Here is a 25,431-nt window from a genome sequence, read left to right as displayed (position 1 = left end):
TTCTGACGGGAACTTGGATCTCCAGTGGTGGTTCGACAACCAGATGAAAACGGGCGACCAAAGCAACAGTGAATATGTCCCATGCACTAGATCCCCATGGAGGACTCTGAACCCATCAAATTTACATGCAACTTTCCCGACGGCTCGCTCACAAAGTTCCTCGGCGCCCAATGAATGAGCTCATCTTATCATCTGTCACTGGTGAATCTGTGCCTCTACACAAGCAGCCTTTTTTCGCTTCGAAATAAAACTTAGAGCCTGCACCCGTGCTAAATGACCAATACTCAAGCCGTCGACCATATTTCCCAGAGAAGGCATCATGAGGCTGTTCAATCTAACTAGTGAGACGAATGGAGAACAGGATACACTTCGTTACTCGATTCCCAAGGTTGGTAGTTCAGCTTGCTGTGTATGTACATTTCTTACCGCTATGGGGAAGGGATCTATTGGATTAGCAACAGTAGTTGGGGCTAAACTCGCGGGGCTGTCTTTAGGAAGACTTGTTGGTGCATTTATGGGGGATTGGCATTTGCTTGTTTCGGCAATTGCCGATTGTGTCTCATTTCACATTCCCTTTTGAGTCCCTAAGTGATGTAGATTTCGATGGTCGGTTACCAAAATTCATGTTGTTAACTAACAGTTATCACATCGATGGCACATATCCAATCAGCCAGTCCCCTACTTTGCCAGGGTTGAAATCCGTCAGTGTTTGTTCACTTTTACGGGCGTATTCTCTCGCTCCATGGAGAGTGTTTTCAGTGAATGGGTCAGAATTTGCCCCATCGGTGGGACAGTAGTTCAATAGATTAAACACAAATTTGCAATCCCTTTATTGCCATCTTTGAGCATGGAGGTTTTTTCTCCAACAGGTGAATGTAGATCAAAAGCTGAGAGTGTTAGCTTTTCCACTTCTTCATATGATGAACGTCGTCGGGTTTGCTATGAGGGTTCTCTGGACTTTTCTCAGTGTACACCCATCCGCCGTCAATTTCAGCAACGGTTATGCTGAAAAGCATCTAAAAATTACACCAACGAAGATCCCATAGCATTGCTGGTTCCGAATACATGACCCCTTGCAAAGCATTTTGAGATCAGAAGTAACACTTCAGGAAGCAACCCTAATACGTAATAGCCTCACCTGAGATGCACTATGCTCAGGAGATGTATACTACAGTATTATTGGCATTAATTAATTTATATATCACTAATGCAATCTACAGTTCAGCTTGAGCACCACCATGATCTAGTCAGTGAGGGAAGAGTGGGGCGGTACAATCTTCAGGATCTTGGTGCAACTCATAATGCAACCATCAATAATGAGCTTACTCATTTGGAAATTAATGACCTCGGAAGAACTCCTCTTTCATTCTAGAGATGTAACATGAGAAGCTGAAATACAACACGTGGATGGATACCCGCGACATTGGGTTGAGCTGAAAGAGCCTTCTTAGTGCTTATGTAGCACTATAGCGAGCCCCATATGTCACGATGCAACATTCAGCTGAGTGCGCACTCGTTTTTCTTGAAGTTCCCTCAGTTACTATAAGAAATACAAAAACCCATCAACTAAAATACACAAAACCTCACCTTTATTCACATTGACTCACCAGTACCATTCTCTACCATGCTTTTGACTCTAGCACGCTTGTCGCTCGCTTTCTCCCTCCTTCTCCACCATGTCTCCGGTGAACGAGGTGTGACGACTCGGTACTGGGACTGTTGCAAACCGTCGTGCGCTTGGCCCGGCAAAGCAAAAGTGTCGGAGCCAGTTCGTACCTGTAACAAACAAGACCTGTGGCCGACTCCTCTCGACGCAAATGCGGCTAGTGCATGTGGAAATGGCGAGGCCTACACTTGCAGCAATAACGGGCCGTGGGCCGTGAATGATAACCTGGCTTACGGGTTTGCGGCGGCGAATCTGAAGGGAAAGAATGAGGGGGACTGGTGCTGTGCTTGCTACGAGTATGTCAGGGCAAAACCGAATTAATTGAACTAGAAGCTGACTTAGTGCCAGACTCACTTTTACCTCGGGTCCCGTCAACGGAAAGAAAATGGTGGTGCAGGTAACCAACACAGGCAGCGACTTGAAGGAGAACCAGTTTGATCTTGCCATTCCCGGCGGCGGAGTCGGCATTTTCCCTCAAGGCTGTGCGAAACAATTCAACGGCGCGTGGATGGGCAATACTTTCGGGGGTTATTGGCAGCGAGACCACTGCTACAATCTTCCTGCTGGAGCTTTTCGCGATGGCTGCTTCTGGAGGTTTGACTGGTTCAAGAATGCGGATAATCCCAGTGTGGATTTTAGAGAAGTTAGCTGCCCGCAGGCGATGATTGACAGGACCCATTGTGGAAGGTGGAGCTGAGAAGGTGTCTGTGTCGTTACATGGTGGTTTTTCGTAGTGCACTGCCAGCTCCGGTGGTTCCCTCGCCATGCATACGAAGTAGTAGCAGTTGAACTCTTGTGTCCTTACGCTTATAACCGAGCGAGATGAATGGAAAATATGATGATAGATTAATGGTTTCAGTTGGTTCAATCGAGTAATCTCCTTTTCGTCAATTTCGAACTCTGGGAGAAACATTGCCAGCATTCACAGCAAAGGTGACATGATCCTCGAAACGTCTGATTCGTAGAAGAATATCAGGCCCCCATAAATCCGATGGATCTTACATTGGCATAGCTCAATAATATATCTTAAGGCCCATAGAGTAGTTTTGATGGTCTATTTCGTTGTCTAAATGCAGTCCCAAGTATAGCATTTTGCATGTTGTTGGGTAAATTCCCAACTTGCCTTTACTATTCGCAATTGTTTCCTCTTTAAGACAGCCAGACCTCTGTACTTGAGTGTGTATACAAGGGACTGCCCGTAACATTGTTTGTAGTTGATCATTTCATATCTAACATCTTTCTTTAGAATCTACAATTTTCTCTAGCGCTTACTCACCAGCGGTGCTAGTTATAACTATAAGCGCCGTCTTATCTCATTTGTGGGACACTGCGCTAGAGCCATGTAACAGATTACGTCATAGGGTATACGTAGTAATATTCTACGTGCCGTTCGGAAAGAAATAGGTCCATATTTAGCAGTACTTAAACACTACAACTGGGGAGTTTTTTCTTGATGGGAAAAGATATCACAGGCGTACCATATATCACTCGAACACACACTAGAATTTTGAACGAGCATACATGTCATTTCTTAAAGCTATACGACTATAAGTCGAGTTCTAAATACATGGTATCGAGTAATAAAGAGATTTGGTCATATAACTAAAGTACATGTTGCCGTGTCCTTGAAACTATCAACCCAACCAGTAGGACTATGGGATGACTGCCACAGCGTGTCCAGAGTTGCTGAGACGGATGCAACAGACTCGAATTGCAGATTTTTGTGAATCGTATCCAGTGTCTCGGAAATATACGCCCTTTGTGACTCATCAAGCGAATGGGCGCCAGCTACATACAGGGGGAAAAGAGCACAGTTTTGGGCCTTAGTCCTCGGGTCCATGCCCTGTATACAATCCAAGCAAGCCTTTACATGCTGCTGTACAAGGAAGTGCTTGGCCGGGATGTTGTGGATGGCGCTGTAGAGGTAGATGAGTGCTGCATGTTGAAATGCAATTATCAGGGAAAGTGATGCTTCTACTGTGAGTTGGGGTAATGTTTTGGTAGCATGTTCGCTGGCCTGAGATTCGGTGGGGTTGTCGGGAGTTGGATATGTAGGTTGAAGAGCGCGCTCAAAGGCCTGTGTTTGGTCCATGCAAAAGCCTGCCCCATTTTGAACTTCATGGCGGTAGAAGCTCATCTCGGCCATGGTGGAGAAAACGGAACCAAGAGTCCTGCTTCCAGGAACAGTCTCCCACCAGACAGAGCCAGGCTCCATAAAGTTCCAGATTGAAGCTGGGAACGAAGGGGGCCTATCCTGCAGCAAAGCATCGGTCAGGTCAGTAGATGCCATTTCGGACAAAAGCATCCTAGTAACCCGGTCGGATGAGGTCCATGCTGCTTGGAAGCCGCCAAGGGTGTTGATGATGGCCAATAGTCCTGCAAAGTGGCAATGGGTGGATGCACCGTCATTTGTGCAGTTGACATAGCCTTCGAGAAAGTAGAGTAGGAGAACTGCCACAAGGAGGGCAGAGAGAGCATTGCCTTCGGGAACCCCGCCACCCAGATGGGTACGGATGGCGGAAAGACACTGCAGACGCCTTTTGCTGAGACTGGGCTTAGGAGATTCTTTTGTTTGTAGGGCACGGTGCTCTTCGGCAAAGACACATAGGGCCTGGAGGACTGGCTGGGAACGCAAGGCGAGTGCAACTGGAGGGGGACACGGCTCGGGAAGAGTGGAGAAGAGAGGCCATAGGCGAGCTCGGAAGTAGTCAATGGCCTTCCGCTCATTCAGAGCCAAGTCGAGGCCGTTGAGCGAGTGCTCTTGAGATAGGCGCGGCTGGGGTTGGGGCACTGGCTTGGCAGGGCGCTTCTTCCAACGCAGCAGGACTTTGTCATAGCTGCAATCCTGAGTATCTGAATTGATGCAGCGGCGGCAGCATGGCTTCTGGAGGTCACACTTGACGCGCCTCTGCTTGCAGGGCCAGCAGGAGCCTTCGACTGTGCGGCGCCGCTTGGAAAGGCTGCTGCCAGACGAGTCTGGGGGCGACATCAGGGTGCATGACGCGGATGAAATTGTGGCGATGGAACAGTGGGGCGAGGGGATCTCGCTTTGAGCAAAAAAAGGCGCGTTATGGGGTCAAGAGCGTGGAGACGAAATAAAAATGCACGAAAGTTGGCATCGAGTCGCTACATTGGGGTGCAAGTGGCCGGGAACTCGCCTCCGGATTGCCCACGCCTGCCAAGAAATATCAAACCTCCCGTGCCTCCCCTGAACCACAACGCGCCCTGGTTGGACCTGCACCAGCCACACACCACCAGCCAGTCAGTCACCAAAACGCCCGCTGTCTTCTTCTTGCGCCTACACATCTCAGCTCCACATCTTCAATTTCTCCATGGCTTGCGATAAGCAGCAGCGGCAGCAGCGGCAGCAGCAGCAGTGTCAGCAGTATCAGCATCACCCCTCTGTCCCCACGTTACTATTGGCTGGTTCGTCTTCATGTGTACGCATCAGCCGTGCTCTCTACCCCGCCTCCGCTCCCCCGGGCTGACTCTTGGCAATTTGCACCAGACAGCGACTTCAAGACGCTGAAGACTGCTTACACAATGGGACCCCCAAGGACGTCTGCTCGCACTCACTGCGCATCTACCACCCTAGCGGTTGCAGCTGTATGTCACCGCATTTGCACGTCAAGCCTCATGCCATGCCCTGCCCCTCTTGCCCTTTTCGGACTCCGCTGGCGGCTTGCACGTGACCACACGTGACTATACACACCATCGGACCATCGCTAGCCACAGCGACTAGAAATGCTGGCCGCCGATCCTAGGCCCTCGCCAAAGAAAAGTTCCGATTTGGCATGAAAGGGGCCGAGGCAAAGCATGTGTCCCTCCTATCTAGGATACCGCTCCGGCTCTCCGCCAATCCACAGGCCGATTGCATTTCCATGTTGGCAGAATGTACTCAACACCATGCGCGCGTCTCAAACAAGATCATCGCGCAGCACACAGCCAAATCACTCGAGCTACCCCCCAACCCCGCAGGGCTAGCTAGCTCTTGATGGTATTCGGGACATGTGTCCATAGTTTCAGCATCACCGCGTTCGAAGAACAAACCAGTTGCTTGATACCCATCTCCAGGCCATTACCCCCCGTCCGTGCACGTTTGGCACCAGGCTTTGTTTGTCGGTCTTCTGCCTCAGGTCCCAGATCTGCATGCCGACTGTATTGAGTTTTGACATTTTAAACAAGATGCCTGCCTGTCTGCCAGTTCAGGCATGCTGATGAACGCCACCATGCAATATCGCGACGACACACGAAACTACTGCAAGCTCTGGACCCTCGACACTGTAGATCTACACTGCGTATCAGGGAGCCAAGAACCAGCCAGCCAGCCGCTAGCAAACCTAGCAATGATCAGTTGTTCATGCCCGCGTTTGGTTGACAGCATCCCTACATACAACTCATGTGTGCATTGCACAGTAGAAATCACACTGCTGTTATGGCAATGCGTCTAGGTACTATTCTCGTGCCATGTTCAGCATGTGAATACTCTCCATGTCGCTAGGCTATCATTCGACATGTTTGGCATACCGCTTCTGGTTCTAAATGCTCCTTTCACCCGCTGTCGCCTCGTGCCAGCGGTCCGGATCTGAATCCAAACATGTCGAGGCTGCGCTCGGACTTGCATACCTGCAAGGGCTTGCAGCTGAGAGTTTGTTGGCCGTCTTTCCCAATATCCTTTTGCCAGAGGCAGTGACTTGTCTCGCGTATGCAGGGACCACTCCTATTTGGTGACTATTTTTGCCATTTCAGGAACGCCTTTAGTTTTTGCTGCCGTGCTAAGCCTGACCAGACACAATGACGCCTTCAAAGCAATGGCACTCCACCCCCGTTGGCACACCAGAGAGACATATAAGAGTCCCTCCTACATGCAGTCTCGTATCTGTTCCCTAGCCTGCCAATCTCGTCTTTAATTGCTTGTCTGTTCTGTCATTCACTTGTTCGTCCATTATTACATGTATATATTATATACATTATTCTTCCGTCTACATGGTTTTCAAGGCAGCTCTGATGTTTTCCCTTCTTGGGCTTTCCCTCTTTGCGTCAGCAGGGCCCTTGCAACAGCGGGAGGCTCTATTCAATATACTTGAAGCCGAGCTTGGTGGTAGCTTCAACGAAATCGGGCAGCTTGTCCAGGACATCGTTGGCGGCAACAAGCCTGCGACCGACAACAACCAGAGACCAAAACCTCCCAAATGTGATCAGAAAAAAGATCAATGCTGCGTGTGTAAGTTGACCAAAGCATGTCTTTGGTGCATTGCAGACTGACAGACAACAGGGTACGACGTTTCTGCAGAGTTAACCCAGCTTTTTGTTGGGCAAGATAAGGAGTGTAACGACAATGCTCGAGCAGCTGTCCGCATGGGTTTCCACGATGCAGGGTCCTGGGACGAGAGCTCCAGCCACGGTGGTGCCGACGGGTCGCTAATCATGGATTTCGGCGAGCATGACCGTCGTGAAAACAACGGTCTTCAAAATGTACGCACACTGCTACGCGGGGTGCGGGACAAGTACAAGGTGGGATATGCTGATCTTGTGCAATACGCTCATAACCACGCCACCGTTTCCTGTCCGAAAGGACCGCGTGTGCGTACCTTTGTCGGACGGTTGGACGCCACCAAGGCCAACCCGATAGGCCTTTTGCCAGACACTCATGATGACCCTGACAACCTGATTGCTTTGTTCAAGAGGAAGGGCATTTCTGAACGCGATCTAGCAGCTCTGGTGGGTGCTCACGCAACAGCGCGTCAGCGCTTTGTCGACAAGTCATCAGCAGCGGTCAGTAAGCCCCTCGACTCTACTCCTGGTGTATGGGATGTAGAGTTCTATAATGATACGCTCAACAACCCTGTTGGTGCTACGGCTGAGCAAAAAGTCTTTGTCCTTCCCAGCGACAAAGCGCTGTCCCAACACCCCAAGACTAGTGGCGACTGGCGCAGATTCGTTGGAAACCAGGGCGGGTGGAACGCAGACTATGCCCGAGCTTACATCAAGGTGAGCCTGTTCGGGGTCAAGCAGGAGCAGTTGGCCAAGATGGTGGACTGTACCCAGACGCTGCCTCTTAGCCGAGACATATTTCCTTAGATGGGCTTCAAGTGCGCTTATAAAAATTTTTAATACCCTTACCATGTATAGTCTTTGATATTGTTCAAAATATATCTTAGCCTGTGTGGGCTCCCAACGGCTTGGTGTGTAATTCCTACCTCAGGGGCTCTTGTACATGTCCTTTTTCTCTCATAAAGTGACTAGTGTCCGAATCTGAGGCAACCATCATGACCGGCTCACAAGTCCTACTCCTGATTTTCATCCCCCACTACGAACAGGCTCCCGCATGATAGCCGTGCGCTCAAAAAGCAGTCAGAAGCAAGGCGCCTAGGCTGAGGCAGTGCAGCAGACACGCCAAAGGGATCAGCACAGCTTTATTTATGGGGTTGCATCAGGTTTGGCTTCCAGAATACATATTCAAATCTTGGACAAGACGCCATGTGGTTTTATCAACGGCAGCAGCAGGCATAGTCCACTCAATCGAGACTGGCGGGGTGTGTTGCTGAGTCAGCCAATCAGCAGCCAAGGAAGGGTCCATGTCAGGCGAACGATGAGAGAGCTTGCTTGTTTAGAGGGTGCGGAGAGCTCAGCCAAACGTCACCAACCGGGCACACGAACGACATCCACCACCATCCACCCCGCCCTCTACACTGTCGCCATATATCCGCATACCAGCCAATTCTAAGGCCAGCCACGACACAACCGAAAAGAGCACAAAAGAAACACAATGGCTGCTCAGCTCCTGAGGCAGGCGGCCCGCGCTGGAGCGGGATGCCGACCTCCCATGGCGACTGTCTCGCGCGCATTCCAGACCAGTGCTGTCCTCAGGCAGGATGCAGTTGCTGCGCCAGTCAAGAAGCCTGTCGGTGCTTTTCGCGGAGGGTGAGTTGCTTCATTGATAGATTGCGGGCGGGTCTGGCAAACAAAATGTTGGGCGCCCTGGGGAGTGGGTGGAGGAACAATTCGGAGACATTGGGCGGCATGGCGAAAAGCAAGAGACACTGCTAACACGATACAGACTCTTCGGCTTCCTCCTCGGTGCGACCACATCAGGCGCAGGCATGTACTATTATGTCATTGACGAATACCGCGTTTCCAACCAGCTCCTCACCGAAGACATTTACGTACGTTAGCCCTCTTTTTGGTGTCCTACAAATGCGCAGTTGGTTAGGTCGCGGGCATCTAGCGAGGGGACAAAGCAATTGGACAGTGGCTGACATGACAACAGGCTCTCCAGTCGGCCGTACAGCGGATAGAGGGCTACGTTCGTACCCTCGAGGAGAAGGTCGATGCGAAAAAACGATAAATACGTCCTTTTTCGGGATTCTGAGCGATTGACGGACATTTGGTCAAATCCATCGGGAGAGAATGCACATATGGGAGACAGCGACCGACAGATGGCATAACTTAACGTGGGGGTTCAAGCGGGATGCAGCGGATATGTACATTACCACAACAGTCTTTGCTCGCTTCATTCTGAAATTGCAACATTGTGGCAAGTATCCTACAGTGTATCAAACAGATTTTGTCAACGACAATGCTAATCATCAATGTGTACAATGGCTGGCAATCGATATATTGGTAGCGAAGCGGCTAACGCCTATTTCATATTTCTTCTCTATTAAGTCCCGATATGTGTCGGAAGCGTTATATGCACAGGACACCGGACTCTTGTTTATTCAAGGCGCAAACAAAGAAAACTACTATATGCAGCTTATCATGTATTCTTTTCTAGGCCGACAAGATTACTTATTGTTTTCTTATAGGCAGATGCGATACTGCCCGTATGTGTGTGGACGATCGGTAATGCAGACGAAAACGCCCAGCCTCAATGCCCCTTGCTACGAAGCTCAACATGTATGCCATGTGGTCTCCAATTCAATGGGATAAAAAAGTATTGCCTTCACGACTGAAGTTTCTGAGGATGAGTAGTCACCCGAGACCTCCGCAAACACTATTCAATGACTAGATATGGCTGGGAAAAACACCCCAAGCTCATTCATATGCTCTCCGCCTTCAGCCTCCGCCAACCGCGCATAAGCACAAGTAACCGTGTCCTCGAGTATGATCCTAACCATCTCCCAGCGTAAACAGTATTTCATCTCTTCCCTCAAACCCTCCTCTTGTGCACCTGCGACATTGTATGACGAGTCCTTTATCATAGGTATTCACTACACTTATCGTATGCATGCGACAAGGGAGGAAGGTAATAACTGAAAGGCCATGTTCATTTCAGAAATAAGAAAAAGGGTGAGTCTTTGATTGTAATGGACATGGGCAAGATGAGAGAGTAGCTACGATGGAGACATTTTTTCGTTATCATCTACAACTCGCTAAGATAGGGATGCGTCTAAAGTGGAAGTATGCGTCCGGCACTACGAGACCTAAATCATGGATGGGGGACAGCAACTGTTGATGTGCTATATAATTATTTTTACCCCCAAATATCAATATCCAAGATGGGAAATATGTCTGACTTGAAGAGTCGCTAAAATTTTACTTACTTTTATCTCAATCAGGGCTATCACTATTCTAACAGGCATTGTTGCCGATGATGAGTATGTTAAAATTCCCATAAAATAACACAAGGGAAATCCAAGGACCCCATTAACTTTAGGCCACTTTATCTTCATCGTCATGATCGTCTAGGCGTAAGCTTAACGTCCAGCTTGCCGACAGTCACAGTGAAGCAGTCACGGGTCTGTCTTCTAATAGTGCCTCCGTCTTCACCATCTGCAAACTCAACCTCAAACAATCGCACCAGGTTCGCCACGACGGAGCGCATTTCCATCATAGCCAGCTTCTGTCCTATGCAGCTGTATGGTCCGGTGTTGAAGGCGAGAAACGTGCGCTTGTCCATAACGGAGGTGGGGTTTTCAGAAATCCAGCGTTCGGGCATAAAGTCAAGAGGCCTCTCCCAGTAGCGTGGGTCCCGTTGAATGGCGTAGGTTGGTACCTGTACGATGACCTTTCCAGGAATGTATGTTCCATCGGGGAGAGTAAGGCCTTCGCGGGGTGTTTCACGCAGAGGGCCAGAGGGAACCGCCGGGTGAAGTCGCAGAGTTTCCTGGATGACACCGTAGAGATATTCGCATTCTGTAAGATCGTTGACATCAAGATGAGCTTTTCCTGACTTGATCGCATCAATCTCCTCGCGGAGTCTAGCTTGAATGTCTTGCCTTGCACAGAGTTCACAGACGAGGAAGGATAGGGTTGCCGCTGTTGTATCGCTGTCATGATGTCAGTGCCGATACCCGGAGTTATTTTCCCAACTGAACACAGTCTAATCGTGTATGCAGCAAGTCTTCTGACGCCCAGTTGGGGGATCGGGCTTTGGGTCACACATACCTGCCGGCTACGATCAAAAGCCGAGAATCAGAGATCATGTCGGATGTGACATGATCATCACCTTCCGTCAGCAGCGACGAGAAAACGTCTTTCTCTTTTGGCTTAGTCTAGTCACTGTCAGACACCTTGAAACCACTGGGAAGAAAATTTGCCTCCTTACCTTGATGCGATCCTCGAGTACCTTGCGACTCCACTGTATGTGCTCGGCTAGTGGCTTAGCACCAGTATTCGTTCTCAATGCAAGTACCATCGACCAAGGGATATGGGTGCCAATGCTGAGCGACTCCACGCTATCATGAAGTAACTTGATAACATCATCTTCTTTGCCCTTGTCAAGCATACCAAAGCTGCGATTGAATCCCACGTCCCCCATGACATCGAAGCTATAAAAGTTGATCCAATTGGTGATCCTTATTGGGCCTTTTGACGATTGCTCTTTCAGTCTTGACATAAGAGAAATAGCATGTCGATTGAGGCGAGGCTCGTAATCGCGCAAAGCCTTTGCGTTGAAGGCGTGATCCCAGATCTTGCGCCGCTGACGGTGTTCCTTCTTGTCTGGTGTTGTCTGCAGCGAATCACCAGCGACATCCCTACTGATTCCATAGAAGGAGTCAGGCTTAACGCATTTGGACATCGGGCCATGAATTAGTGGAATGGCATCAGCGGAATAAATCGTGACCTCTCTTGGACCAGTTCGAATCACGTCTGACCCATACTTTTGGTGAACTTGCTCCTGCCACTCAAAATATCGGGATCCAGTATGGAGGACGCCGGAATAGACTGCATATGCCTTGGAGAACCGTGCTCCAAGAGGACCTGGGAACTGGGGCCTATTAGTGCCAAGACAGAAAACCAGAGTGGAAAGACAACGTTGAAACAGAAAATGAAACATGTAATTCTTGCGTGCTGACATACTTTTCGAAGACGATGGAAGAATCCACGATGTAGCAAGATGCTAGCAGACAGAACGCCAAAGTATACTGATGCTACCGTGGCTGTGATCTGCATTGTGGCCGCTATGCTCCCGGCATGCTGACCAGTCGTGTATATGATAGCTGCAAAACCCCCAAAGGCTAGAGCCCACCAGCGTAAGACCAAGTAGGGTAGTATGGTCAAGTCGAAGATATGAAGAACATAGTGTGTGGCCAGTGCGAGGTAAACAATGACTAGTTTGCTCTGCAGAAAGTCGCTAAGAGCGCTAAAAGTAGATGACATGGTCACCATGATGGAGAGAAAGTGAGATGGTGGGTAAGACAATGGAAACCTAGCCACGTCTTAGGCAATAAGAAGAGTGACGAGAAAGTCCTCACCGGATCCCAGTCATCCAGTTATGGATTTGGTAGGCTGCAGAGTGTATGGAACAGAGTAGGCGAGCCCCCTCCCCCCAGGTCTTATATAGACATAGCGTGATTCAGCGCAACTTGTGTATTCAGCTTAGTTTATATGAAGGGCGGTAACTGCTGTGCGGGGGCATGTCGCCTCGGCCGAGTCAGCAGTAGGTACACGTGGGGATACGGGTGCACTAAGCTGAGATGGTAACGCGGCAACAGACTTACCGTCCACCCTTGCTCATCCTACTACATCACATGAAACGGTCTTGAGATTTTTTTTTTGCCCTGTTTGGGAACTTCCTACAGATAGTAGTGATGGCCTAGCCTCACACCAATCACCGGGGATTGGAGAGAAACAGTGGCACGCGTCTTTGCATTATCCTTGTGTGTATCCAGTCCTGTTATCAAAGTAATTATCCGTTTCTCGTTCTCATACTGTGGTGGCAAGCCAAGATCTTGTCTGTGGGACCGATAGTAAGGGTATGTACTGCGGGCTGTCACTTACGACGGAACATACAGAGGTCCCTGTCGAAGTACATAATAAATACTAGATTCATTAGTTTTATATTCTAAAAACATCTCTTCTGTACTATAATATTTAACAGCCATTCTTACTCTCTTCTTTAAGTAGTAAAATACAAATAAATTTAGACTCATATGTTCTAAGTTACAAGATAGCTATAATACACCTAAGTTATGATTCATAAATGTTCCGTCATATGTGCTAACCTGCAGTATGGCAGTGCCCGATATAGGGAGTAAGTAAAGGTTATACTGCATATATTCTAGCTTCCGTGAAGAGCCTATTGTGTACATATTATTTCTCTCCAATTAATGAGGGATAAAACTATCTGAAGAAGAGCGTGATCATTACTCTTGGCGTCTCCACGGACGAAACTTGTGCCGGTAACCGCAGTATGTACATAGTAGTACAATGCCCAATGATAACAGCCCTATAGACAGCCGGAAGCCTCAAGAATCCGTTGCATATGTTGCCGCCATGCTGTGGTCAGCTTTTCTTCGCTTGATTGCAGCTTTCCACTGTGTTCGCCGTCGTCGTTTTCGCCGCTGTTATCGCTATGAAGTAGGTCTTTTCGGGACAGTTCGCAATAGATGGATGTTCTTTCCTGCGTGATGACCTGATAGTTGACCGTGAAGTCAAACCTGGGCTCGCAGAAACTGTTATGCCGACCGTGTTGTCGAGGGCCTCTTGGCGCAAGCATTTGCTGCCTCAGGCGAGACAGGGTATCTGCGATTCTACAAACCTCGGGCCGATCAAAATTCCAATGGATGTCTAAGACCTCAAGGTTCCCCGCTTTGAACAGTGGTTCGACCCAGGGAGCCACCCATGGGCGCGGACCAGGCATCCTTTGCGCCTCCCATTTGATCCAATCTGTAGGTGAAGGGAACACGGGTCTATAGAATTGATTTGAGCTGTCGATGAGAAGGGCGAGCTTCCGCAACTGCATGCGCGAAGATGAGAGCAGGGTACAGAGGTTAGTAAAGTCATTGTAGGCGTACCGCAGTACTACTGAGTCTGTGAATCTGGCGAGTACTGGATAATGGGCTTCACTCGTGCCTCTCAAATTCGTCCCTTCTCCCAACGTGATTTCCATGGACGAGATGAGCTTGAGCGACTCTGCGGGCCGATCGCACAGGAACGCGAATGCAGTTGGGATGCACTCTACTGTCTTGAACCCGAATACATTTTTGGTGTAGAAGATTTCTCTGGCTTCGTGATAAATCTGGCGACAGGTTTGCAACATATGGATGCCGATTCGTTCTCCGAACGGTAGATTGGATTGGCGTGTGATCTGATATGTCATCTGAACATGGCTTGGGGGAAGTTCTGGATCATCTTTGAACGATGGTAGACCAATATCGAATCGTGGTATTGCCCAAACGCGGCGATGTGAACGTACGTGTGTCAAGGGATACGATTGACTAAGTTGTCTATAGAATTCGGGGCTTTGCTTTGCCGTGGTTTCAGGAACAGTTGCCGCGGCTCGTTCGATGAGTATGATATCGCGCACAAGTACATATTCATAAATGAGGTCTCGAATCTCTCGTGGAACTTGAAGGAGTCGCGAAGTCATTTTGTGATGGCTTTTGGATTTTGCAATGCCGTATAGTTGCTATGAGGAGAGCCATTCCCCGCAGAGAGTAATGACCCCACGCGGAGTAATGACGCTATCGATCTGATGGAGTCTAGCACTAGCGTAAATCTCCACCCCTCTGGCTGCCCCGCCGCGTTGATGGTGTGGCTGAGCTCAGCAATCAGCGGTTGTGTGCGTAGGGTTTTCAACGATATGATAAATGAACCATTTTTGGCGATATTTCTATAAGCTGTTGGTCTCACTTGGACTTGAGGCTACTTTGTATCATGTGCTCTCCTCTTCATCTAGTCTGAGGTAGAGAAGAACCACTTTACCACTATATCCCCTTGTCTCTCGATCGAAAATTTCTCGATTTCCATTCAAAATACATCTGTGTTTGTTACGCACATGGGATCTTAGCAGGGTCTCGCTGACGTAAATGCTCACCCGAACCTTTTTAGTTTGACTGCAAAGTCGATTTTTTTGATACCCAATTCCGGCAGGTTGGGGTGTGACCTGCCATTCTTTTCTAAGATGATTGATTTGATACGCTATATAGTAAACAGAGATAGAAAATTCAAGTCAAGTCATGGAATCTCAGAAATGGTCGAGGTATTCATTAACACATCATTCTTCTGAATTGGACCCCAACTGCACACACCAATTGATATAAAGCATGCTGAATATCCTAAATCCCCTACCCTTCTGATCTAGATCGACCATTTCCCCAAGTCTAATTTCAAATCGTAAACTTACAACCCCACTAAAAGCGTATAGCATCAATGCAGCTTTGGCTTACAACTACAAGATGTTCGAACAACTCAACACCTAGTATTCCCCCCAGAATCACTACACAAACTCCCACCGGTATGAATGACGTCAACCATAAACCTCCTCAAAAGCCGTTCAGCCTAAAATACTCTTGATCCATCTTAAGATCCCCCAAATACTCCCTCCCCAATATGCTCTTCCCTCTACCACCTCACTCAAAATGACCACCTCAACCCCGCCCCCCCTCCCCATGCTCATCTTCACAAAAACAACCTCCTACCGCCACACCTCCATCCCCTCTGGCATCACCCTCTTCCAGCGCCTCACAACCCACCACCCACACATCTCCCTAACCACAACCGAAGACTCCAGCTTCTTCACTCCCGAAACCCTCTCCCACTACCGCGCCATCGTCCTACTGCAAACCCTCGGTCCAGCCCTGCTTTCCGCCGATCAACTCTCCGCATTCAGAGACTGGGTGCAGCGCGGTGGCGGCGTGGTAGCTATCCACGGTGCAGCGGCGGGGATGCCAGAGGATGCGTGGTGGGAGAAGCTTATCGGAGCGAAGTTTCATTCGCATCCAGATCCAGAAATCGGGTCGCTAGTCGTGGATTCCGACAAGGCGGACAAGCATTTTGTACTGAGTGGGTGTGGGGGCAGGCAAAGGTGGAAGGACGAGTGGTATAATTTCCACGAGCATCCGAGGGAGAATGGGGGGTTGGAGGTTTTGCTGAGGGGGGATACGAAGACGTTTGGTGGAGGGATGCACGGGGAGGATCATCCGTTGGTGTGGTGTCAGGAGTTTAAAGGGGGGAGGGTGTTTTTTACGGCGTTGGGGCATTTTGATGAGGCGTACGAGGATGAGTGGTTTAGTGGGATGGTGGAGAGGGGGCTGTTTTGGGTTGCGAGGCGGGAAGGGGATTTGAAGAAGTAAGGGCATTGAGGGAAGCATGCAATGAGGATTTATTGTTTGCTTTCATAGGACCATACCGGTCGAATTTTACACCCAGATTCAAAAGACGCATACATACGCTTTCAAGAAACATTTCGTCCCAACGCCAGACTGTGCGCTACCGAAGAAAAACCCGTATATCCAAGGACACAGTGTTTTGGAGTTCCTATCTGAATTGTAAGTCAGATATCCGACTCTATTATTTTTCTTCTTCCTTCTCTTCCTCTTTCTCTTTTTCCTTTTCCTTTTCCTTTTCCTTTTGCTTATCAACATTGAGATCCCAATCAATGCCCCCATCTTTTCCATATCTCTGTACAAGCCATTCATTACATTTGGTGAAATGCCCACAGTCAAACTACTTGTCATTAGCACAATCATCTCAATGTATTACTAGGTACAAAACTTACGAATCCCCTCGCTGCACTCAGCGGGCTGGGATGCACACTCTTGAGAACAAGATGCTTGTCTACTGGAATACCCTTTGCCCTCTGTTGGGCCGGGGTTCCCCAGGCCAAGAAGACGACACCGTTGGTTCGCACTTTTGCCACGGTATCAATCACCTTTTGCATGAGCAGTTCCCAGCCTTTGCCAGAATGTGAGTTTGCTTCGCCTCTGCGAACAGTCAAGCAGGTGTTGATGAGTAACACGCCGCGCTCAGCCCAGGGAATCAGCAGTCCACCCTTGTTTGGCGGTGGCTGGTAGTCTGGATATTCCTTCTTGAGGGCTTTGTAGATGTTCTGGAGCGAGGGAGGGGCGGGGTTGGGTGGACGAATGGAGAAACAGAGGCCGTGAGCTTGGTTAGGGCCGTGATAAGGGTCCTGGCCTGTGATGACTACCTTGACCGTGTTGAGCGGTGTGTGTCGCGACCTATGCTTGCCTGTCAGTATGTGGAACTTGAAAACTTGGGGCATCGAAGTATTAGTAGACGCACCATGAGTAAACATCTTTCATTGGCGGATACACCGTCTTGCCGCTGGCCAGCTCCTGCTTAAGGAAACGCTTCAGTTGCAGAAACTGGGGCGTCACAAGTACATCCTTGAGATGCGGCAGCCAGCTCTCGTGCATGGTTTCGAGCTCGAGCTGCAGAAGGTCCTTCTGCTCATCGGTGAGTTTGGCAACCCAGGCATCTTTGTCAAACTTTGCAGCTGCAGCCGTCTGCTTGGGGGGTGCATTGGGGTCCGTCTTGGGTGGGCCGAAGAAGGCAGTAATGCTGCCGTTCTGCTTGGTCTTCTTAGACGCGTCGGTAGCTGCAGCGGCGGCTTTGCGTTTTAGACTCATTGCTGCTGTATGACTTGATTTGGGCTATGTGTAATGTATCACGAAAGTAAAGGGGGTGTAGATTGGGCATGTAAGCATCCCAATCAATCCACTCCCCAGCCGCAGATAGGCAATCGCGTAACCCTGGGTGACGTCGAAGACTCGACTGCGGCTCTGATTGGCCGTTGCGAGACACGTCGGCACGTGAGTGCGCGAGACGCGTCGCCGTGCAGAGAGCAATGACATCACACCTCAGCTCACCACAAGAAGGATAGGACAGGCGTCAGTCTACGCCAGGCTGTCATCAATCTACAGCTGCAAGCAAATGGAGCCTGTTTCTGAGCGAGTATATGCTATGCAGCGCTATAATAGCCAATGGTGGCGAGGGCCGCCGCTTCGGGCCCTCTCACCTGGCACCTGCAAACCTGCTACCCGCAATTGTGACGTGATGCTATGTGGGGAAAACAATCAGAAGGGTGTTTGAAGCGTCAAAAGCAGCAGGAACAAACAAGCGCCAGTATCTATATATCACCACTGTCTCTCATCCAGCTCTCTCCCTTCTCACACCATTCCCACCCGTCAGTTCAAACTCGAGCGTCAACTCCAACTTCACAACACCTTTCACAATGGCCTCTTCCAACCCCGCAAACTTCGCCAACCTGCCCAAGGACGAGCTTAGGGAGATTGCTGCCAAAGGTGGTCACGCCTCTCACGGCTCTGGCCACACCGACGTACGCCACTTGTGTGAATCCCTGTCTATCAAGTTCTACTCACTAACTGCTCTTCCAGTCCTCCAGCAACGACCACCCTGGCCGCAACCCCGACGGCACCTTCACAAAGGGCTCCGAGGTCGCCAAGGATTTGGGTGCACAGGGCGGCCATGCCTCTCATGGCTCCGACGACTCTGGTTCGCACGCTCACAAGGACTCTGGTGTAAGTTGGCAGAGAACCGCTGTAGGGCTTCTTGACTAACTATCTCGTAGCGCAACCCCGATGGAACCTTCAGGAAGGGCAGCGAGCTTGCTTCCGAGTTGGGAGCCCAGGGTGGACATACCTCGCACTAGATGTCTGTCACTCGACGGCATGACTGAAGGTCGGTCTGCATCTACCCGGAATCTCAAATGCATGAATGACTACGAAATTATAATGATAGCATGAATCAAATCCACTTCTAAAAGACTTGCGTACTTTTTGCCTCACAACAAGTGTCATGAGCACCACATCACTCTGCCCTCATATCCTTAATCTTAGGAAACACAAATTCAAAACAGCACACTTTCGTCATTTTCTATCATCGCACGTCATGCCTGCTAGCCTCCACATGATCCCTCTGGTCAACCACCTCTCCCCCTTGCGCTGCTCTTCCCCCAAATGTTGTACTCCACCCCCCCTCTAACCAGAATAGCCAAGAGCATCCAGCTCCTTCTTGATCTGAACCTCGGTACTAATCTTCTTGATCTGAGTGTCCTCGAGCTTCTCTCCGCCTGCTTGCCTCATCTTCAGCTCTTCAATGGCACGCATCTTCTTCAGCAAGCCGCGAATCTTCTTGTCCTGAGGGCCGCCGTCTCCGGGGCTAGTGACAGTAAGGTCGGGCGGAGGAGCATGGCCTTCAGTCTTGATTGGAGGAGCCTGGGCAGCGCCCTGCTGACCAGGGTTCTGTCGACGGTTGCCCTCTTGTCTGGCCTGACGGTTGGGGCTGTTGCCATAATTGCGGGCTTGGCTAGCGCTCCTTCCGTGTTGCTCATATCCGCTCTTGCTGCGGCTGCGTTGGCGACGCTCTGGGCTACGACCGTCATTGGCTCCATTAGAACCATTGGCACCGTCGACACCCAGACCAGCAGCCTTGTCAGCAGCTTCACGCGCCTTTTTAGCTTCGCGCTTCTTCTTGTTCTTCAAAGCAGCCTTGGAAAGCTCCCCGTCGCCATCCTGAGCACCGGTAAGACTGACACCACCACCGGGGGCAGCACCGGGAGGAAGAGACTCAGCAGTGTCTGCACCAGGCACCTCACGACGACGCGGCTTGCCGAATCCATTAGCAAATCCAACGTTTGTCGATGAAACGCCAGTATTGTGGAAGGCTGCGCCTCCCTCGTCCTCACGCTTAAAGTGCAATGGAGTGGCTGTTCCCCGCGCGCCAGGAGGACGGTAGGCACCGGCGGGCTTCGAAGGTGTCTTTTGGGTGCTGAGGTACGCCAGCGCTGACGAGTGCGGTGTCGGGACAGCAGTCAGGGGGTCCGCCAGCGGGTACATTGATGTCGGCTGAGGTCGCCAAACAACATGGTACAGTTCCGTCATGTCCTCATTGTACATGAGGCCGCCGCTGACATGGTAAATACGAATGCCATTGTCAACTCGCAGACGCGGGCTAGTCGTTGCAGTAAGGATATGCTGGCCGTCCGGACTCCACTCGCAGTATGTGCAGTTGGATGTCTTGACGTGGCACACTTTGGCGAAATTCTTCTCCAAATCATAAATATCCATGTCTCCAGCAAGATTACCGAAACCAGCGACAATGACAAAACGACCGTGGGGGCTGAAAAGAATAGTGTTGCGTGGGCCCAAATCAAAGCTGTGCTGCGGGACTGCCCGTTGGTTGAAGATGGTCGTCTTTGCAGGCATGTAGCCGTAGGTAACACCAAACTCTTTCGAGTTGGGCGACCACGAGACATCGTGAATAGGTCCCTCTTTATCCAACTGGATACGCGAATCGAACGTGCCGTTGGCGCTAAGGATATACATGTTCGTCTCTCCGTAGTAGCTCTTGTTGGTCTTATCAACCTCAGTCTGGGCTAGGACAATCAGGCTGGTACCGAGGTCGTTCCACTTGAGCTGGACCTTGTCACCCTTGAAGAAGGTCTTTTGCGATACGGGCTGGCTGAATTGAGGTACCGCAAACACCTTGACGGCAGCGGGCATACCCTTGCGCTCCGGCACAAAAACTGCAACTGAATGGTTCTTGCCGGGCGACAGGGCCATTTCCGTTACTCCCTCTACACGGAGCTTGTTCCAGGGGTTGCGCAGATCACTCGACTGGAAGAACTGCACCTCGTTTGTCACAACGCGGGCACAGAACTTCTCGTCGGATGTGTATTGCAGGTTCCAGCCGTTCTGGTTCTTCTGAACGTATTCGCCAATCACTGCTCGCGATCCGTCATCTTCGGTTTCGTCGGAGAGCGTTTTCCAGACCCGGAGGTTCTTTGTCGCATTTCCATCCTCATCCTTGGAAGGCCGCTGCCATGTTATAAGGTAGGTGCCCAATGGAGAAAAGCCGAGCTCGTAAACGTTCGGTGTGGGGAGTGTGGTAACAATATGGCCGACGGAAGCGTCAATCACGGAGACCCTGGGAAAGTTAGCTCATCTGTGCAATTCAGACAGCCGCACACAAGCGCACAGATGTGGCGTTGAAGGATGACGGATTGTCGGTGTCTCGAGGGACTCCTCAATGGCTTTACCATCATGTCATCTTCAATCCCCAAGTCTAGTGTGCTCATCTGCGATGCATGTGATGTCTTGTAGCGCTTACTGGTCAGGTGTAGCCCATGCGAAGTACTTGCTGTCTGGCGAGTAGGTGCAGCAACGAAGGTTGCCTTCTGGGCGCACGAATCCTGGAAGCGGCTCGTAGACTGGAGCAGCATTGAAGAGCCCGATGCCCTTGGCGGAACGGTCTGTAAGCCAGAAGTGTTAGCATGTTTCAACAGACGAAGTCTCCATGTGTTTCTTTTGTTCATCGGGGTTACATACAAGCCAACTGTGTGGGAACAGCCATGATAACTAGTCAAAGTCACAGGAAGTCGTCCAAAAGCAGGCGTTGGGCAAGGTGCTGGTGGTCGCGAAGTCTGGCTCAAGGGCTTGAGCTGAGTGTGGTGTGTTGGCGATGTTGGTAAGACTAAGACAGGAACACGTCGGGTGTGGGTATGAGGGTTGAGAAGGTGACGTAATTTCTGAGGCTCTTGGGGGCCAAGGGCAGACTTTGGGCGCACGCAGCAGCAACGGGTGGATCAAGAAGGGGAAAGGGAACACGCGCCAGAGAATTGAAGGGTGACCGTGTGACGAGCGTAGCTGGAGAGACGGACGGCTGTCGAGAAAGAAATCCGTGGGCATGCGCGCTAGTGCTCGGGGAAAATGCGGGCCGTTGGTAGTCCTGCCTGGCTATGTGACATCAGCCTCGCTATGCCTTGCGACTCCTGAAGCTGAGGGTACTGATGGATGCGAGTCTATCTGCGCTCCGTTAGTAACATATATTCGAGAACAAAAGACTAAGTATATTTTGCCCTTGACCTGCATCTCGTCGTATCTGCAGCGAACGAAGCGAGGTGCCGTGATCTGCGACCAGCTTCACAGCTGGCTGGTCAGAATGCTATACTAGCAGACTGCTCCTGCATGGAATCAACTTGCTTGACGAATGCCCACATTGATCGAGCAGCAAATCACCAGACACTCGGATTCACGCCCACAGCAAAAAGCAACATGTGAGCGTGGCGTCTGCACCGTCAATTATCACATGCAGACGCTCCAAGGTACCTGGCCTGACTTGGTCTTATCGCTATCGCATCAGTAGCGCCCTTTGACAAGCTCCCGCACGCGATCTCCATTCCAACTCCACCGACCCATCGCAGCTGCTGTCTGCCGCTCTTTGAGCGCCCCGCCGTCAGGATGCCTCCCTCAATGCCTGCCCCGTCCATTCGCATACCGATAGAGCTGCTCACTCCTACAGCCTTTGCGCAGTTTGGTACTGTCATCGAGAATCCCTCAACATCGCCGTCAGCAAAGCTACCCATTCCAAACCGCGTACAGGCGCCCGAAGCAGTGTCCGCCAATCAGGGCTCTGCAACAAAGTACCTCGATGTCACCCACATGTCAAATCTGTATACCCTTGCGCCCAGCAAAAAGCCGGCTCGAGCCGTCATGAACATGTTTGTTTGCTCACCACGCAACCTGCGCCCGCATGAGCCGAGCATGAGCATGCCGAGCTCCTGGGGCGACTTGGACCTGGATGAGGACGAGGACGGAAATGACGACTGCCTCAAGCAGCTATTGGACGTCTCTATCCTCGAGCGACACCCTTTTACCACGCAAACGTTCATACCTATGGGTTTGGCGCAACACGACAGGCATACACAATATCTTGTCATAGTCGCACCAACTCTCCCTGCGAGCGCGTCGAAGTATCGGACAGACAGGGCCCCGCCATATCCTGCGCCAGTTATGAAGGGAAATGGGAGTGTGTTCGACATATTCGGGCGAGCAAGACTCAGTCTCTTGAACGAGGGGACGTCCGCACAAAGTCACTCTTCACATCTGCATCCGTCTGCACGACCCAAAGGGCCCGGCCTTCCAGATCTCAAGAATGTCCGCGCTTTTGTTGCGAATGGAGCTCAAGCTGTGACTTATGGCGCCGGGACATGGCACGCACCTATGGTAGTCATTGGAGACCGGCCAATCGACTTTGTAGTTGTACAGTTCGCCAACGATGTAGGTAATGAGGACTGCCAAGAGATATTACTGAAGCCAGGTGAGACCGCTACAGAAGGCGTCGTGGTCACTATCGACACCAATGCAGCAGGCACCGTACAAGTCCGGGCTGGCGTTGGTTCTGTAAAAGCAAAGTTGTGATGTATTCAGGTGGTTAATGTGGTGTTCTTTTACCAATAATGAGGGATCGGTTTTCCCCGCGGGCTCTAATGATTTATTTACTTACACGAAACCGAATGGGAAAAGCGCAATTGATGAAAATTACATGTCATTTTATCACAGGTCGCATAATTCTGGGGGCAGTCTCAGAGGTTTGGATGTATATGCAAAACTCGCGTTATGTTAATTACTCTAGAAGAAGTGTCACGTCCACTGAGCTATCCATTTCGCTTACTATCTTACATTAGGCCACCAACCTACCCTGCCCACTCATATCATGCAGGCACGTGTGCTTAGAGTCAGGACAAGGCAGATCTATTAATATGGCCCCATTATCAGTCTTACCCATTGGTTAAATTCTTCCGAGCTCACATGGGAATTATCATAGACAGCTCCAGCCTACTCAAGTCTGACATATCTTCGTCTTCACTATCCCACAACACAACAATGGAAGAAGCAGACGTGGTAGTCATAGGCGCAAGCATTAACGGCCTCACAGCCGCGCATACCTACCATCGCTTGCATCCCTCCGCCAAGCTCCTCATTCTCGACTCTGCGCCCTCCATCGGCGGGCCCTGGGCCCCCGAGCGTGTCTTCCCAGGTCTCAAAACTAACAATCTATGGGGCATGTACGAGCATCCTGATTTTCCCATGGATCAAAAGCGCTTCGGCGTAAAGCAAGGGGCACATGTTGATGCATCCAAAATGTACGAGTACCTCTGTGCGTTTGCAGAGTGGGCGGATATCAAGCAATTTATCCGTCTGAACACGATCGTCGAGGTGCTTGAGCAAGGGCAGGGCGATGAAGAAAAGAGTTGGATATTGCATTGTGTGCTGTCGTCATCCTCAGCCGAGAAACAAGAGATGGTGATACGAGCTCAAAAGGTCATTGTAGCAACGGGAAATACGAGCAAGCCTTTGCTCCCAACATACCCCACATCGCCTACTTTCTCCTCGCCCGTCGTGCACACTCGGGATTTCTCAGCTCACTATGCGGAAATTGCCAGACCGCAGACGCACACTGTAGTCGTCGGATCCGGGAAATCAGCTTGGGATGTAGCCTACGCGTGTGCGACGCAGCCTTCTTCCTCAGCGACGCTCTTGATCCGACCAGATGGGAATGGCCCCGTGTGGATGGCACCCAGCCACGTGACGCCGTTTGGAATGTGGTTGGAGAAACTGGTGCACACGCGGTTCTTCGGCTTCATGTCGCCTTGCCCGTGGGCAACGACGACAGGAGCGGAAGGCTGGCTGCGCTACTTTTTGCACAAGACGTGGCTGGGCAGGAAGATTGTAGCGGGGTTCTGGTATGTACTTAGTGAAGATGCAGTTTCGCTGAATAAACTCGACGCCCATCCCGAGACGAAGAAGCTGCGGCCCTGGAGAAGCGCCTTTGAAGTCGGAAATGCCTTATCCATTCATAACTACCCCACCAACTTCTTCGACCTCGTTCGCAACGGACAAATCAGTATTGTATTCGATGACATATCCGCTCTCAAGGACACTCACACCGTGCACCTCAAATCCGGCACTACCCTCATTGCCGACGCAATCGTCTGCGCTACAGGCTGGCAAAAAGCCCACACATTCCGCTTCGAACCCGCATCTCTCGAACATGACCTCGGCCTGCCATGCCCTCCCACCCCCGAAGACCAAACTCTCATCACCGCATCCGAGACTGGTCTCTTCCGCGATTTCCCTTACCTATCCCAAAGAAACGTAACTCGCACAGGTCATCCAGACCCGTTGCTGCGCGGTACACAGCAACCCCGTAGTGCAACAACGCAACCGTACCGTCTGCACCGCTTCATCGCACCACCCCGGTCCCTCGCCCACCCTACCATCGCCTTCGCAGGCGCCGTCCACTGCCTCGGCACCTTTCCTTGCGCCTACATCCAATCACTCTGGATAACTTCCTTCCTCGACGGCACACTTTCACCCCCGTCTTCACCAGCCGAGCAAGACCGCGTGCTGAAGGAGGTATATCAGAATAGTCAGTATGGGGTGCATCGGGGAGCGATGAGTTATGGGTATATTTTGCCGGATCTTGTGTTTGATACTTTGCCTTATTTTGATATTTTGCTCAAGGATTTGGGGCTGGGGGCGAGGAGGAAGGGAGGGGGCGTGAGGGAGTGGGTGGAGGGATATGGGCCCGAGGATTATCGGGGGTTGTTGGAGGAGGTGGAGGTGAGGAGGCGATGGGAGGGTGTATGAGTGTTTTTCCTTTCCTTTTTGATTAGTGGATGACTATACTATTTTAAATTTGAGCCAATGTGATTGCTAGTTCAATCCCATGTGAGTGTTTGGAGTTTGCTTTTCCCTTCGCTTGAAAGACAT

The 25,431-nt window shown here is 50.6% G+C and overlaps 11 protein-coding genes across 11 annotated transcripts; 7 read left to right on the top strand and 4 right to left on the bottom strand.

Moving 5' to 3' along the window:
- Positions 1–1,587: 1,587 nt before the first annotated feature.
- Positions 1,588–2,526, top strand: COCSADRAFT_135278 (glycoside hydrolase family 45 protein). The gene is made up of 2 exons (XM_007698221.1): positions 1,588–1,962; positions 2,015–2,526. The coding sequence occupies exons 1-2, from the start codon at positions 1,625–1,627 to the stop codon at positions 2,361–2,363; spliced, it is 687 nt and encodes a 228-aa protein (XP_007696411.1). The 5' UTR covers positions 1,588–1,624; the 3' UTR covers positions 2,364–2,526.
- Positions 2,527–3,175: 649 nt separating this feature from the next.
- Positions 3,176–4,787, bottom strand: COCSADRAFT_33801 (uncharacterized protein). Its single transcript, XM_007697443.1, has one exon. The coding sequence runs from the start codon at positions 4,653–4,655 to the stop codon at positions 3,261–3,263; it is 1,395 nt and encodes a 464-aa protein (XP_007695633.1). The 5' UTR covers positions 4,656–4,787; the 3' UTR covers positions 3,176–3,260.
- A 1,763-nt stretch (positions 4,788–6,550) lies between these two features.
- On the top strand, positions 6,551–7,873 carry COCSADRAFT_135272 (uncharacterized protein). The gene is made up of 2 exons (XM_007698220.1): positions 6,551–6,890; positions 6,942–7,873. The coding sequence occupies exons 1-2, from the start codon at positions 6,653–6,655 to the stop codon at positions 7,745–7,747; spliced, it is 1,044 nt and encodes a 347-aa protein (XP_007696410.1). The 5' UTR covers positions 6,551–6,652; the 3' UTR covers positions 7,748–7,873.
- A 309-nt stretch (positions 7,874–8,182) lies between these two features.
- Positions 8,183–9,445, top strand: COCSADRAFT_33799 (uncharacterized protein). The gene is made up of 3 exons (XM_007697442.1): positions 8,183–8,590; positions 8,727–8,832; positions 8,937–9,445. The coding sequence occupies exons 1-3, from the start codon at positions 8,436–8,438 to the stop codon at positions 9,012–9,014; spliced, it is 339 nt and encodes a 112-aa protein (XP_007695632.1). The 5' UTR covers positions 8,183–8,435; the 3' UTR covers positions 9,015–9,445.
- Positions 9,446–10,343: 898 nt separating this feature from the next.
- Positions 10,344–14,495, bottom strand: COCSADRAFT_135263 (uncharacterized protein; the record flags this gene model as incomplete). The annotated part of the gene is made up of 6 exons (XM_007698219.1): positions 13,349–14,495; positions 12,692–12,842; positions 11,972–12,320; positions 11,217–11,879; positions 11,057–11,163; positions 10,344–10,938 (listed from the first exon to the last, which is right to left on the bottom strand). Exons 1-6 carry the CDS (start codon positions 14,481–14,483, stop codon positions 10,344–10,346), a joined length of 3,000 nt encoding a protein of 999 aa, XP_007696409.1. The 5' UTR covers positions 14,484–14,495.
- An 873-nt stretch (positions 14,496–15,368) lies between these two features.
- Positions 15,369–16,296, top strand: COCSADRAFT_278418 (uncharacterized protein). Its single transcript, XM_007698218.1, has one exon. The coding sequence runs from the start codon at positions 15,475–15,477 to the stop codon at positions 16,186–16,188; it is 714 nt and encodes a 237-aa protein (XP_007696408.1). The 5' UTR covers positions 15,369–15,474; the 3' UTR covers positions 16,189–16,296.
- Positions 16,297–16,405: 109 nt separating this feature from the next.
- Positions 16,406–17,484, bottom strand: COCSADRAFT_81351 (uncharacterized protein; the record flags this gene model as incomplete). The annotated part of the gene is made up of 3 exons (XM_007698217.1): positions 16,406–16,561; positions 16,614–17,073; positions 17,138–17,484. The coding sequence occupies 3 exons, from the start codon at positions 17,482–17,484 to the stop codon at positions 16,406–16,408; spliced, it is 963 nt and encodes a 320-aa protein (XP_007696407.1).
- A 605-nt stretch (positions 17,485–18,089) lies between these two features.
- On the top strand, positions 18,090–18,527 carry COCSADRAFT_81454 (uncharacterized protein; the record flags this gene model as incomplete). Its single annotated transcript, XM_007698216.1, has 3 exons — positions 18,090–18,194; positions 18,253–18,396; positions 18,447–18,527. 3 exons carry the CDS (start codon positions 18,090–18,092, stop codon positions 18,525–18,527), a joined length of 330 nt encoding a protein of 109 aa, XP_007696406.1.
- A 328-nt stretch (positions 18,528–18,855) lies between these two features.
- On the bottom strand, positions 18,856–21,229 carry COCSADRAFT_23314 (uncharacterized protein; the record flags this gene model as incomplete). The annotated part of the gene is made up of 3 exons (XM_007697197.1): positions 18,856–20,803; positions 20,987–21,128; positions 21,205–21,229. The coding sequence occupies 3 exons, from the start codon at positions 21,227–21,229 to the stop codon at positions 18,856–18,858; spliced, it is 2,115 nt and encodes a 704-aa protein (XP_007695387.1).
- An 816-nt stretch (positions 21,230–22,045) lies between these two features.
- COCSADRAFT_33794 (uncharacterized protein) lies at positions 22,046–23,325 on the top strand. The gene has a single exon (XM_007697441.1). It carries the CDS (start codon positions 22,117–22,119, stop codon positions 23,074–23,076), a length of 960 nt encoding a protein of 319 aa, XP_007695631.1. The 5' UTR covers positions 22,046–22,116; the 3' UTR covers positions 23,077–23,325.
- Positions 23,326–23,425: 100 nt separating this feature from the next.
- Positions 23,426–25,365, top strand: COCSADRAFT_33793 (uncharacterized protein). Its single transcript, XM_007697440.1, has one exon. The coding sequence runs from the start codon at positions 23,542–23,544 to the stop codon at positions 25,306–25,308; it is 1,767 nt and encodes a 588-aa protein (XP_007695630.1). The 5' UTR covers positions 23,426–23,541; the 3' UTR covers positions 25,309–25,365.
- Positions 25,366–25,431: the final 66 nt, after the last annotated feature.

This window comes from Bipolaris sorokiniana (assembly GCF_000338995.1).
Source record: "Bipolaris sorokiniana ND90Pr unplaced genomic scaffold COCSAscaffold_2, whole genome shotgun sequence".
Lineage (NCBI taxonomy): Eukaryota > Fungi > Ascomycota > Dothideomycetes > Pleosporales > Pleosporaceae > Bipolaris > Bipolaris sorokiniana.
The sequence above is the reverse complement of the archived record's forward strand: the minus strand, read 5'-3'. Positions and strand labels throughout refer to the sequence as shown.

What these genes read in the sequence shown, in the direction of transcription:
- COCSADRAFT_278418 (XM_007698218.1), top strand. Translation starts at nt 15,475, where the DNA reads ATGACCACCTCAACCCCGCCCCCCCTCCCCATGCTCATCTTCACAAAA.
- COCSADRAFT_33794 (XM_007697441.1), top strand. Translation starts at nt 22,117, where the DNA reads ATGCCTCCCTCAATGCCTGCCCCGTCCATTCGCATACCGATAGAGCTG.
- COCSADRAFT_135278 (XM_007698221.1), top strand. Translation starts at nt 1,625, where the DNA reads ATGCTTTTGACTCTAGCACGCTTGTCGCTCGCTTTCTCCCTCCTTCTC. An exon ending in TGGTGCTGTGCTTGCTACGA is followed by an intron (nt 1,963 to 2,014) that starts GTATGTCAGGGC and finishes ACTTAGTGCCAG; the next exon opens with ACTCACTTTTACCTCGGGTC.
- COCSADRAFT_33799 (XM_007697442.1), top strand. Translation starts at nt 8,436, where the DNA reads ATGGCTGCTCAGCTCCTGAGGCAGGCGGCCCGCGCTGGAGCGGGATGC. An exon ending in GTCGGTGCTTTTCGCGGAGG is followed by an intron (nt 8,591 to 8,726) that starts GTGAGTTGCTTC and finishes AACACGATACAG; the next exon opens with ACTCTTCGGCTTCCTCCTCG. An exon ending in TCCTCACCGAAGACATTTAC is followed by an intron (nt 8,833 to 8,936) that starts GTACGTTAGCCC and finishes ACATGACAACAG; the next exon opens with GCTCTCCAGTCGGCCGTACA.
- COCSADRAFT_33801 (XM_007697443.1), bottom strand. Translation starts at nt 4,655, where the DNA reads ATGTCGCCCCCAGACTCGTCTGGCAGCAGCCTTTCCAAGCGGCGCCGC.
- COCSADRAFT_33793 (XM_007697440.1), top strand. Translation starts at nt 23,542, where the DNA reads ATGGAAGAAGCAGACGTGGTAGTCATAGGCGCAAGCATTAACGGCCTC.
- COCSADRAFT_135272 (XM_007698220.1), top strand. Translation starts at nt 6,653, where the DNA reads ATGGTTTTCAAGGCAGCTCTGATGTTTTCCCTTCTTGGGCTTTCCCTC. An exon ending in AAAAGATCAATGCTGCGTGT is followed by an intron (nt 6,891 to 6,941) that starts GTAAGTTGACCA and finishes GACAGACAACAG; the next exon opens with GGTACGACGTTTCTGCAGAG.